Source organism: Cottoperca gobio, chromosome 9 (genome assembly GCF_900634415.1).
Source record: "Cottoperca gobio chromosome 9, fCotGob3.1, whole genome shotgun sequence".
NCBI classification, from domain to species: domain Eukaryota; kingdom Metazoa; phylum Chordata; class Actinopteri; order Perciformes; family Bovichtidae; genus Cottoperca; species Cottoperca gobio.
In genome coordinates, this window is record NC_041363.1 from 7249532 (window position 1) to 7263513 (window position 13982).

General features: G+C 43.5%; 2 protein-coding genes across 2 annotated transcripts in view; one reads left to right on the forward strand and one right to left on the reverse strand.

Moving 5' to 3' along the window:
* Positions 1-140: 140 nt before the first annotated feature.
* Positions 141-11285, forward strand: acsl2 (acyl-CoA synthetase long chain family member 2). Its single transcript, XM_029439188.1, has 20 exons — positions 141-271; positions 4673-4902; positions 5018-5132; positions 5659-5723; positions 5833-5934; positions 6596-6695; positions 7284-7462; positions 7584-7616; positions 7822-7873; positions 8032-8105; positions 8418-8495; positions 8585-8719; positions 8805-8939; positions 9270-9438; positions 9540-9628; positions 9717-9833; positions 9920-10063; positions 10143-10244; positions 10331-10402; positions 10488-11285. The coding sequence occupies exons 2-20, from the start codon at positions 4675-4677 to the stop codon at positions 10626-10628; spliced, it is 2130 nt and encodes a 709-aa protein (XP_029295048.1). The 5' UTR covers positions 141-271; positions 4673-4674; the 3' UTR covers positions 10629-11285.
* bin3 (bridging integrator 3) overlaps positions 11282-13982 on the reverse strand; it is a 28848-nt gene continuing 26147 nt past the window's right edge. Inside the window, 1 exon segment of the mRNA XM_029439189.1 lies at positions 11282-12941. Within this exon segment, the coding sequence (XP_029295049.1) occupies positions 12795-12941 (147 nt within the window). The 3' untranslated portion in view covers positions 11282-12794.

The following is a 13982-nucleotide window of genomic DNA, read 5'->3' on the forward strand; positions in this document are numbered from 1 at the left end:
TCTTTTAGATTACCTTTTTGTTTTGTTTTACTATAACGTTAAAATATGACAAGTAGTCTCGTAGTGGAGTACAAATAACACATTTAGTCGAATGATATGATTTAAGGAATCGCACACCGCTTCCTTCAATCATTGTTTTATTTTGAAGGTTTTTGACCGGATATCAACGTAATTGTCATGTCATGTGAACACATTTCGATGGATCAGATGTTCAAGTAGTTGCACAATCAAAGGAACAATTGGAGGCCTGCATTTGTTTCTTTTTACCGAGGTAAGTTTAATGTAGTCTGTCTTTGGTTATTAGTTTGTTTCCAGTAGTTTCATCTCGATATAGAAACAAACCTTAAACTGCGAAGGATCAAATTCCGATCTAAAAATAAGTAAAGTGTGTCTGCAACCCGGTGAATGAAAGGCGTTTGTAGTCCTCGCAGCACTGTGAAGATGAATCAACATGTTAAACTGGTGCATGCAGTTTTAAAGAAGTGTTCCTTTAAATGATCCAGGGATGAAATACAGACACATTTCTTAATAATGCTGCATTCAAAACGCATGGGATGAAGTAACTCTTAACCATGATGCCTCATCTATGAGGGCTTTTGGTGCAATTTGCTCAAATAAAGCTGTTGCACATTATGGTGCTTTTCCCCTATTGCAAGACTGTCACCTTAAAAGCACAGTGCTGTGGTATGTTGTCCCTGATCCAAGCTGGGGATGATTATGGTGGGGAAGAGTTTCAGCCTGAACTGTAGCTTCTCTGACTTTTGTTTTTGTTTTGTTTTGTCATCCTCTGGAGTGTGACAGTTATAGTGTATACAGTATGGCAGCTGAGGTGTGTGTGTCTGGGTTATGCAGGGCTGGATGATCTGCCCTGGCGCACAGACACACTCAGTTGAGGTGCCAGGAAAGGTAAACGTGGAAGATTGCCCTTGCATAGTGATGTCTGAACCTCGGCTGCTTGCTTGTATGAAACTTCAGGCTGGAAGGGAGGGGAGGGGGGGGAGCACACATTGTGCATCGTCTGTGAGAATGCTGATTTGGTTTCAAGTGAATTTGAGATCATGAGCATCCTGTGGAAAGTTTTTTCTATGTGCAGGATGTGTGATCTTTCTCATTTAGTCTTCACATCCTTCCCCCTCGACAAGAAAACCTTCATTGTGAACAAGTGTGACTGTGTTCTTCACGCTTCATTTGGAAATCACAGCCGGATAACACCGGTGCGTTTCGTCCTCTCTCTTTTGCTGGTTTCCACCCCACTGCCCGGCCAGCCTCACGTGTCCCCCCTTTCTCTCTCTCTCTCTCTGCATCTCCCCTCGATCGGACCATTCACTTCTCATGGCACATGGAAAGTGTGCAGAGTTCATTGCTGCTGCTCTGCTGTGGCTACAAAATGCTGTCGCCTCTCTCTCCCATAAAAAACGTCCCCTCCCCCTTCTTCATGTCACCTCCTGTAGTTTTCTGGGTCAGGGGGAAGCATTCCCCAGCATCGCTCTCATCACCACAGAAGCTCTGCAGGCCACTGTGCAGAGCCTCTTCTCACTCCATGTCATAAGGGACTTTTTCGATTTTGTTTTTTTTGAGGGGACATAATTCCGACTCTGATATTATGCTGCTATATTATAAGTTTTATTTAACAGGAAAATAACAAAACACTTTATTACTGGGGGAAAAAAAGCATCGTAAAGGTCAGTCCTTTTCTGTCTGCTTATGCTGAAAAGACATGCATACATATGTTAAGCTTTGTTTCATGCTCTCTGGCCCGACCAAAAAGTATTTTTATAATTCAAAACTTTTTTTTGTTTTAAATAGAGCAAGAAATGGCTATAACTTCTCCTCTTTAAGTCCCTGCAATTGCTCTTTTTTAATACAAGTAGGCCTCCAACGGGAATGTTGCCAAGACATTTCTGCCATTCTTCTTCTTAATGTAGCTTAGGACGACACTACCCTTTGCATTTATTAACATAAACCCTGGGAAAATGTCTCCCTAAAGCTACTCTACATCACCTCTCAAATTCTAAATTCAAGCTCTGTTTTGACCTAAGACAAGGTCATTATTTTACTAATAATACTTTTAAAATTAAATTGTAAACCCTTCAATAACTTCTTTAATCTCCCATCCCGTTGGTAGTTTTTCAACTTTCCTTGTATAATTTCCTTTTTATATGAGGCTTATTGTATTCTATGCACCCCCCCCCCCCACATGTTTAATTGTTTTTAGTCATAAAAGTTATATTAATTATTGATGACCTGCCAGATCTTTCTCTAAATCAGTTTTTTGGTTTCTATTATCATATTGTGCTTCACACTGCAGCTCTCCTGCTCTGCATCTGCTTGTCAGCTGGAGTAAATGTGCTCATACATGCAGAGTGCCTGAGGCTGAGATCTGTTGCATGCCTGTCGTCCCACTGTGAACCTGCATTATATATTCACAGGCAGGAAGTCAATTTATTTCCTTTAAAAAACAAACAAACAAACAAACATTTGCCCCGAACATACTTAATAATGCACCATCATCAAACGCCTGTCCATAGGATGGCGTAATGTTTTTCTATGCAATCAGCCATCTGAGTTGCAAATTCAGGTGTGAACTGCAAAAAAACATTCAGGTTCTTCTCCCCCAGGCCAGCAGGGACTGGCACGGGCTGTGATGATATTTGTATTTCTTCAGTATAGGTTCACATGTGTGCGCCGCTTCTTTTGTCTGGTGTCTTCCAGGGAGTAAAAGCTGGGAGCACAATGGTCCCTGTCTGGGCCTCGACAATAGCTCTCATGAATGAGAGTGAGGGAGGAGGGAGCGATGGTGACAGAAAGGGGCTACAGGAAGCTCTCTTCACAGCGGACTGTCATTTGTTTTTGATAGGTCACATTTTTATTTCTCATTTATTTACCTAGTGAAAGATCTGAAGCGGATCACCAGCTGCGTTGTTGCTCCAGCAGGTGTGAAGTAGCAACTGAGCAGTTTCAATTCACATAAATCGATGCTTAAAGTAGATTATGAATCCTCTGAGGACGAGTGTGGCATCACTTTGCCCATGCAGGGAAAGGAAGCAGTGCAGGAGCAGGCTGGTTGAAGAGGAAGGAGGGGTGGGGGGGGGGGGGGGGGGTCATTCTTTATTCCCTCGCTTATTGGGCAATGGGGGAGAAAGTGGGTGAGAGGTTGAGGGGTGTTTAGGGAGGGGAGTGGATGTGGGAAAGCAGATATTTATTCAGTGACTTTTTTAAGTTTGTGTTGGGGGAACGCTGTCCGAGTTTGTTTTGAGGCTATAGATTTTTCTCAAGTTGCGTTTTCCCCTCTTTCATTCAGTTTTGATATGAACAATAAAGTCTCTGGCAGGGGATCAAGGGGGTGGACTCAGCCTGTCCAGCCCCCTCACCCTATCTCATCCTGTCTCTCCACCAGCGCCTTGCTACTGTACGCACCCAGAGTCTCTATCTCCTCCCTGGTGAATGAAAGAGTGGCATAACATGACTGGGAGTAACCTCGGCGCCTGTTTCTGTTAAGCCAATCGTTATTACTTCCTAGTGTCACTCCACTCCCCCCCCCCCAACCCCTTGTATATAGCTCAGACCTTTTCTTCTCCTCTTCTGTCTGAGCAGTGCCAAACCTGTGGCTCAGTGTGGCTCAGCCTTTCAACCAGACTCTTCCCTCAGACTGGTATTTAAACGGTTTCAGAAGTGAAATGCTGTTTTTAAATGACATTTTATTTTAGGTTTTGTTACATTTCGGTGTTTCAGTTAGATTGCCGTGATCCGGCTGTGTTTAAAAGGTAAACTCCACCGATTTTACACATCCAAGTGTGTTTACAGGTGTGAGGGAGTTCTTCTGTATTTGTGAACAACATGGTATAGAACCTTTTTGTGGCTCCAGAGGGAGCTACACAAAATCGGGGTCAGCTGGCTCTGAAGATTATAATCTCTCCACCGAGTCCTGGGTCTTCCCCGGCGTCTCCTCCCAGCTGGACGTGCCTGGAACACCTCCCTAGGGAGGTGCCAGGTGGCATCCTTACTAGATGCCCAAACCACCTCAACGGGCTCCTTTCAACGCAAAGGAGCAGCGGCTCTACTCAGTCCCTCACAGATGGCTGAGCTTCTCACTCCATCTCTAAGGGAGACGCCACAAGCGACCAAAATGGGTTTTCTCTGAAGATTACAAGATTGGAAATGAAAAAAATGTTGGGGTGAAGTTGGAGAGAAGTGAGATTACTAGACCTCTGTAGCACGCTCCTCACACCTAACACTTAGAAAGAGGTGGTGATGGCCTCGTGGTCTGGTGGTACCCCTGAGCAAGGTACTTAACCCTGAGTTGCTCCAGGGAGACTGTCCCTGTAGTTAGTTCACTGCAAGTCTCTCTGGATAAGAGCGTCTGCTAAATGACCTGTAATGTAATAACACATTCACAGCAAAGGAGATAAAAGATAAAAAGACAGCAAAGTAACTTTTAGCAGATAAAATGTCAAGGAAAATAAGTAAATACAAACACAGTACACATCATAAAACATTATGGCTACGCATGTTTAAAAGTGAGTTGAAACTGCCCGACTCAATCTGCTACATGTTTACTGTGCTGCCTTCTGCAGGGGATGCTGCATTTTCCAAATTGCAGCACAATGAAGCGTTTTATGTAAATGCACCGTATAATTTCCTACTGTTTCTTTGTTTCCGTCCTCCTCCTCAGCTATGCATTTCCAGGAGTGGTTACGCTCACTTCGCTCCAGCGCTGCTCTCAAAGGTTCTGAATCAGAGGATTTCTGGAGTCTCCTGCCGTCTCTGCCCTCCCTGTCTCTGTCCACCTCCTCTCTGCTGGGTTTAGGAGCCCTTGCCTCTCTCACCGCGTACTGGCTGGTGACCCGTCCTCGACCCATGCGTCCTCCCTGTGATCTACAAGCCCAGTCTGTAGCTGTGAATGTGAGTGGATCGCGGTTGTTGTTGTTGTGCATCGTGATGTTTATACTTGTGTACATGCCGTGACTCGTCATGGTAGGATGTATTATGGTGTTTTTAATAGAGGTGTTTGTTGCAGGGAGATCCCAGCTGCAGGCGGTCGGCTCTTCTTAAAGATGATACTCTGCTGGAGTTTTACTACGATGACACCAGGACGGCCTTTGACATGTTCCAGAGAGGCGTGAGGATCGCAGGTGTGCACATTCACAAAACAATCATTTACCCTACAGTTTATTATGTGATCATATCCAGGAAGAGGATGATGAACAAAACCAGTTCGCTGCTGTTCTGTGAAAACCACACAGCGGCTGTCAAGCTTTAACTTAAGGTTTACATTGTTTGTCAGTAGAGACACACTTTAATGCGCTTCAGTTTTATGAAATGGACAACATGAATATTTTACGGTTTAAAAAATAAATGTATAACGATAATGATTGGTTACCATAGTTAATTAGCCTTTTGTCCTGGATTTAGTCAACTGTGGTGTGATGCCATGTCATTCATCACAATATAATTCCCCTGGAACATGATCAATTATTTTAAGTATTATCCACTTAAGTCGATTTAGATCTTGACTTAAATCTGTAACTTGATTTAGGTCATAGGCAGAACTTTGATAATGAAGTTATTATGTCTCTAGGTCAAATAAAAATGCAACATATCACTATAAATATTGCATATGTGTGAACTGACGTGACACAACTGTCTTGTGTCCTTCAGGAAACGGCCCGTGTCTTGGCTTCAGAAAGCCGGGGAAGCCCTACCAGTGGATCTCCTACACTGAGGTCTTGCATGTTTCTTTATTTTAGTATTCCGACCCTCCGGTCGTCACATCACTTCTGTGTGACATGTTACTCTTTGCTGTTTGTTCACCGAGCATCTCCTATTCTTCAGGTGGCTGAGCGAGCGAAGGTGCTGGGCTCTGGGCTGCTGGCCAAAGGCTGCCAGCCAAACCCGGAGCAATTTGTTGGCATCTTTGCACAAAACAGACCAGAGGTACGAGCAGACTCACGAGCAGACGCAGTGTCTTTGTAGTGTGACGTTGGTTTGTTCCCTCACTGGTTGGTTACCTGTGAGTAATGACTTTTATGAAGGATGGCTCTTGCCTCTAAATCCAGATTATTGATCCTCTAAACAGCCCAATATTTGTGTATTTCATTTGGAAATAAGTTGATATTCTCATACACACATCTCCACAGATACCCTCATACCAGGTTCACATTTCTTCCATGAATTGAAAATGATTTGTTTGGCCGTCCTGAAAGTGCGCCTGCCTTACTTCCTGTTAAGAGCAGAGTGCTGGTGGTGAATGTGGGTCTCCAGAGCAGCTAATATTGGAGCATGTCTGCTCCCAAACTCATTTTTTAATATATCCGTCAGGCAAGGCCATTTGTTTCTCTGTGTAGACGGAAAAATAATGTTCTGCTCCACCAGAGCGCGTAACCTCTCATCAGACCTTTCCACACACAGAGGGCTGTTTTTGTTTACTTTGACTGTAGTTTTGTTCGTTTTTTAGTTAATACCAAATGGATTATGATCTACATCTCCACGCACATCTCTCTTATGTTTAGCTATCTAAATCAAAAAGTGCTCCGTAGAGCGTGAAGGTTGGAAACGAGTCTTACAGTGCTGCTTTGTCTCCCTCTGCTGGCGACAGTGGATCATCGCAGAGCTGGCCTGCTACACGTACTCGATGGCGGTGGTGCCTCTGTATGACACACTGGGGCTGGAGGCCATGGTCCACATACTCAACCTGGGTGAGGGGAAAACCTGCATGTAGAAATAACAAACACTCAATGAGATTTCATTAATATTAAAAAATGGTTCACTTCGTCTGCCAGCCTCCCCGTAATAGTGGTGAGCAGTGCAGTGACACGTGTCCCAGAATATAGTTTTAACTGAGAGTCGTGCAGATTATAAAATCTAGGAGATAATTAATGTCCCTAGAAACAACAGTGGAAGAAGTACTCAATAACTTCTACTTAAGTAAAAGTACAGAAATATTATCAGCCAAATGTACTTGAAGTATAAAAAGTACTTGTTCTGCAGAAGAAATGGGTGGGGGTGATGCATAAAGTAGGGAAGAAGGAGAAACAAATAAAACTGCTGTACATCATTTATTTTATGATTTAAAAAAAAAAAAAAAAAAATAGTTAAAGGAGACCTCATTATGAACTCACCGTTTGATTGTTTCCTGCTTCATTTGTATATGTAGAGGTTTATAAAGTTAAATAGTATTAAAACGTTTTAAAGTTCTAGACAACAGTTCTTGTACTTCTGCTGCTCTTGACACTTTGGGATCGATCATTAAAGTTGACCTCTGTGTGTCGGGGGTGCGTTCTTAGCGGAGATCTCTCTGGTGATCTGCGACCGGGAGGAGAAGGCAGAAGCTTTGTTGGAGAACAAGGAGAAAGGTGCGACTCCGAAGCTCTCCTGCCTGATTCTCTTTAACGATTTCAGCGACGCGTTTCTGGAGAGGGCGAAGAGCTGCGAGGTGGAGGTTTTGAAACTGGAGCAGCTCATGGTGAGCAGAAAGGGGGGGGGGGGAATAATGCAAACTCATGTAAATGCATCTCCTTTTAATTAAAGTCATCAATGGTGATATGTAAATTGATACGAATAACTCCTCTTTGTCCACATCTTAGGACCTGGGAAGGCAGAATCTCAAAGATCCTGTGGTGAGTTTATCGTCTCTCAGCTGCTACATCACCGCATCAAACTGGTTCAAGTAAATTGCTGATCCCCCTCTAAATGCCAGGATGACCGTTTACAGTTGTTCCTGTCCCATAAGATATCATTAACACTCACTTGTAAACAGGACTTAGATTAGGAGTGGAGGAAGCCTGTTCTCATATTCTCATATTTTATTGCTGCCTGCTGTAGCCGCCCCAGCCTCAGGATCTGGCCGTGGTTTGCTTCACCAGTGGAACCACAGGTACCGTCTGATTTCATACGTCTCGGCGTAATTATCCTTCACTCACATCATTAGAAAAAATGTCCTTCAGTGCCCACTAACAACCTCTCTTTATAGCACCGCTGTAGTTTCCTTTTGCTGCGCAGGGCACTGCAATAATGTCTTGTTTATTTATCCAGGGAAGCCAAAGGGAGCCATGATCACCCACGGCAACATCGCCTCCAACACTTCCTCTGTCATTAAGATCCTGGAGGTCTGTCTACACTTCCACCTCCTTGTCTAATTGAGAACAGCCTCACAGCTACCATCACTTCCCATCTGCTTGTGTCTCTGTATCTCACAACTGTCCCTGTCCCTGCTGTGTCTAATGGTATGATTAATTGGCTGTTTGATTGCCCCTGTCGCTGCGAGGTACTTTAACTAATTGCCCCCGTATAAAGATTGTGCTATCTAACTGCCGTTTGAAAAGCATGTTTGATTGCCTGTGAGGCTTCACCGTATGCCTGCTGCCTGAACTTAATCTCTCCCCTGTGCTTTGCTCACTTTATTTCTCGTTTTCCATCAGGGTTCGTTTGTGATCCGACAAGAGGATGTGTCGATTTCTTACCTGCCACTTGCCCACATGTTTGAGAGGATGATTCAGGTAGCTGATCCTCGTCTCAGAATAGGTTTCATTCCCCCCCCCGTTGTACTTGTGTGTAAACTCCTTAATTAAGTCTATTTCTGTCACAGGTCTCCATGTTCTGCCACGGGGCCAGAGTAGGATTCTACCAAGGCGACATTTCTCTTCTCATGGATGACATTAAAACTCTCAAACCCACCTTCTTTCCTGTTGTGCCTCGTTTACTCAATCGCATCTATGACAAGGTCAGTAAATGGATTCAGATCTTGCCATTTGCTGCCATATCTAGCATATTAATCCTCGTTTCTGCTTTTCACTGATTCCATGAAGATCCTGGGTTCTGTGACCTCTCCGTTGCGACGGGCTTTGCTTCACTACGCGGTGAGGAGAAAGCAGGCTGAGCTCAGCAGCGGGGTTGTCCGTAACAACAGTCTGTGGGACAAACTGGTGTTCAACAGGATTCAGGTCAGTGTCTGGAAGCTGCATTTTTATTTCCACCTGGATCATATTTTCCCTCTTAAGTTGTACAGTTATACAGTCTTATGTGCAGACTAGTGAAATGAATGAATGAAAAACTATTCCAGCAATCGATGCCAAAATCCCCCAGAGCATATTGGTTATGTGGAGTGTATTGGGAGAAGCATGCACACTGAAAGATGTATGCTCTGTATGGTCAATGCAGATGGGAATCTATGGTCTAAGTTGAAAAAGCTGTTAAAATGGAATTTAGCTTGCACCTACAATATGATTGCGTTTTACTTTTTTTACATTCATGCTGCATCGCTCGTGTCACAGGCCAGTTTAGGAGGTAATCTGCGGTTCGCCCTGACTGCTTCAGCACCGATCTGCCCCACTGTGCTGTCCTTCCTCAGAGCCACTCTGGGCTGTCTGATCTTCGAGGGTTACGGCCAGACAGAGTGCACCGCAGGCTGCACTTTCTCCATGCCCGGAGACTGGAGCGCAGGTAAGACGCCATCTGATTCTTAACTCTTTTCTTTTTTTTTTGTTGTGTGCTTGTGCTAGTTATTAGAGTTCTCAGCAGGTATGTTGATGTGCGTTTGTCAGGTCATGTCGGTGCACCCTTGCCCTGTGCCAAGGTGAAGCTGGTAGACATCCCTGATATGAACTACTATTCTAAGAACGGAGATGGAGAGGTGAGACATTCCTAATATGCCGTCATACTACACATTACGCCAGACAGTCTGGTGCCTGCTGACACTTCTCACGGCTGTGTCCTGTTAGATCTGCATTAGTGGCCCCAGTGTGTTCAGAGGTTACCTGAAGGACCCAGAAAAGACGGCTGAAGCGCTGGACAGCGACGGTTGGCTGCACAGCGGGGACGTGGGCCAGTGGCTTCCAGTAAGATTAGACACAATAACCAGCCTAAAGCTGTCATATCTTCTAGTTCTGTTGGTGAGCAAATGTCTCCGCTTTCCCTCTTCCAGAATGGGACGCTACGCATCATCGACAGGAAGAAGCACATCTTTAAGTTGTCCCAGGGAGAGTACATCGCTCCAGAGAAGATAGAAAATGTCTACATGCGTTGTGCTCCTGTGCTACAGGTGTTCGTGCACGGAGACAGTCTAGAGGTACGTGATATTGAGATTCAGAACATCTGCCGTGGTAAGAGTCACATCTTTGATTTCCGCTTGTATTTTATGTCGCCAGTCTTATCTCATAGGCATAGTTGTTCCTGACCCTGAGGTGTTTGTCGACTGGGCTAAAGGGCGAGGATTAGTGGGATCCTATGAAGAGCTGTGCCAGAATCCTGTATGTCATCAAAACCCCCATTTTGTAACACAACCATTTTAAATGATTATATGTATTCCAGAAAAGTGTTATTGGTCTTTCAACAGGATTTAAAGAAAGCAGTATTGGAGGACATGAAGGCTGTGGGGAAGGAAGCGGGGCTGAAGTCCTTTGAACAAGTGAGGCGTCTCTGCTGACATTGGTCCTGGTTAAGATTTACAAGCTACTAACCTCCCAATTCTGACTTGCTTTCTCTCCTTTCAGGTGAAGGACCTTCACTTGCATCCAGAGACGTTCAGCATCGCCAATGGCCTTCTCACCCCCACACTGAAAAGCAGACGTGCTGACATCCGGATAGCCTTTCAGGAACACATATCAAACATGTACAGCAAGACAACCGTTTGAAGGACGCCACTCAGTAATTCACACAATGGTTAATGGTGTCCAATAATAGGAAACAAATGGGACAGGGACCTGAAGAAGAGAATTAAAATCCTATACGTCCAGCGGTGCCTTATTTTTAAAATAATGGTATTTTGCTTCAAATAAGTTTTAAATCACATCCACCTCTTGCACATATATATAATGTATTAACTTCACATGGAAAATAACACAGAATGGGACAAAACTGTTTTTTTAAATTCCAATCCCACTCTGTCTTTGACACTAATTCAGAGTTATGATTCACTGGGAGACTTTACCGATAAATTATTGTCTAGTTGTAGAGATAAAAATCACAGAAGTTATTGAGAAGCAACCTGCAGAGACGTTAAGTTAGGCACACTGCCCTGTTCTCGTCCCATGCAAGGATTTTTATTTTATTTTTATAAGGAACTGTACTTGGGACGTTGTTACTCATAGAACTTGCACTAACTGGTCGTGTATTTTTCTAATCTTTTCATAACTCAGTGCGAGGGTGAAATCCTGGTTTTAACCACCAATGATTTGTAAAAATAAGTGCTGAACTGTACATACTGCTTTATTGCGATTTTCTGACAGGACACTACTGACTAATTCCAGTAAAGTAAAACAGAACAGAAATAAAGATTAGTTACTGATGACTCTTGTGTGATTTTTAATTCTACAAACACTCCTTCACTCCCCCCTGAGAAATATGCAGTGGATATCCAAACATCAAGGCAACAACAGTACGATTGCAGACATCTTTGCTATTCTCACATTTCATTTATTTAATGATCGACTACATTGAGATGATGGCTGAAAAAACAGATTGTGGTGTCAATACATTTCAAAAATCTAAATGAAAACCCACTAATGTTAAGGTATTCTCTTAGTGTTCAAAGAAAATCTAGCAGTTAAACGCTTAATAAAACAAATTAAAAAACCTTCATTAATACATACGTGTAACTTAGTCTGCATTGCAGAACACAGAGACAATCACTAAGCATTTTTGCAATAATTTCAAAATATGCCAAAGAATAAATAGTCAACTTCTTGGTATGACACCATAAAAACGATATGGGAGCAATTAGTTTCACATTATCATGTAGCCCCATTAACCAGATCGTGCTTCTCATACCGAGGCAGTACCTGATAAAGGTGGAAAGGAGTGCAATGAAAGAACGATTTGGTCCAAAATCAAGAAAAGCTTCCCCTAAAAAAAAAAAGAAAGTTGGCTTCTAATCTCAGTACAGAGAAAATATTTTCTCTAGAGTGCCAACAATGCGTGAGGTTCTTTGCTAACAGACAAACTGAACCTACAACAAAGGATGGATGGTGATTAAAAGGAAATAAATGGTGTCGTGATTCATATTTTCCACTAGAGGGAGCACCAGCCTTTGTTTTGGACAGCGACTGGTTCTTTCTGCAGCCCGAGTGGTCGACCTTTCAACACCGCTGCACAATCTCACCTCACTCAAGTGAGTTTTCATGTTACATCCACAGTCGGGACAATGTAGGCACATTATGCACAGGTGATGTTACCAATATCATCCTGTAAACCCCAATAAAAAGCCTCCATACAACATGGCACAGAGCTAAACTTAGAGATAACCAGCAAAGGCCAAAATACAGAAATACATTTTCTTGCCGGTAACCTACATTACATAACATTCAGTCTGTAGTGTTTGTCATTTAAAACTTGGGTAATAAAAACTATGTTTCACAGATTGTTGGTAACATTGCAGATGTGACTAATAAAAACATTTCCTTGCTCATTTCCTGCTTTAGAAACAAATGCTTCTAGACATCTTTGAAACCAAGAAGCGTAACCCTGTTAATTAGTTCTGACGAGAACCGTTTGATTCCTTTACTAAAAAAAACAACATATTGGCTTATAATGTTGCACTTGGCTGATGGCTTAGTTAATGTGGCATTTCAGCTGCTTTGAGTTGCAGAGAGTCTCTGTAGAGAGAATGAAACATGGGAGTGCGGTGCAAGAGGAAAGGGAGAGGGGGGGGGGGGGGGGTGTGATGAGGCCGCAAGGAAACAATCTGATAATCAGGTTAAGGCCATTGCTGTCCGTTTGAACTGCACGAAGGAGCCTGAAAAGCGTGCAATCCATTGAGAGAGGCATGAAAGGAGCCCTTCCCGGTTTACGGCTTTCCTCCCTCAGTCGTCGGCGACAATGGACAGAGCACGCAACTCGCTGAGCTTGGCCTCTGTCTCCCTCTCCCTCTGCTCATCAGTCAGCCCTGCCTGGTCGATCTGGTCTGTTAACTCGCTGAAGATCTTGTACATTTCGGTGAAATAGACAACCTGGGGGGGGGGGGGGGGGCAGGAGGTAAAAAGAAAAAGATTTAGTCTGTGAGGGCAAGAAAAAAAAAAGGTCCCGTCTGTCCTCTGATAAGAGATCGGACAGGGTCAATCCACAGACGTTTCTTAGATGACTCTCAGGAAAAACTCCAAATTCAATATCCAAACTCTGCTCCACTCGCACAATCTACCCTTGCTTTTACTTACACCAGTCTGAAGCGGCTGGTCTCATACCTCCTCAACCCCGCTAATGAGAAGTGATTCAAGAGGAAAAGAGGGAGCCCACAGATATCAAACAACTCTGACAAAGCCCCAAAAACCCAGCACTTCAGTGGGTAGTGACCCTGCTTTTCTCTCTCAATCTGAACAAGAGATAGAGAGTGTTCACTGAAAGCTTTCTTGACACTTCCCACCCCTGCTTCTTCCCCTTAGTTCATGAGTCAGGCTCCCTAGAGAGTTGCTTTGATGATTAATAGACTTTAATCACATTACAAGACTCCAGAAGAGTAGGCAGAGAATGAAAGTACTGGGAAATACAACCCCTTGAAACCCACACACACACACACACACACACACACACACACACACACACACACACATCCTCAATATTTATTCATGCAACGATGCATACGATACCATGCTCTTAAGGGGGCATTGTTGGCTTCTCTGAAATTGCACAGTGTGTCCTATAGTAGGCCGAAACAGCAAAACCAACAAAGACACCCAGTGGGAGAAATGCTTACAGATTCACTAAGGGTTACAACAGAATAAAAGCTAGTTCAAGCTGGAAATAAACTAAGAGTTATACATCTTGTAGAGAAATAACATTTGTCTCGCTCTGTCAGGAGCAGATTTGACACTGTCAGACCAAAGGAAGAAAAGTCAGGTTTCTAAACCACCTTCTACAAGACTTTTTAAGTGCTCAGTCTGAAAGACCTTTGCGTGTTTATACCTCTATTTGCCACCTAAACCACATGAGTGGGCCATAAGTATTGGGTTACCACTGTTTGTGGGGGTAAAGCGGATATTATTTAAAAAGTGCCT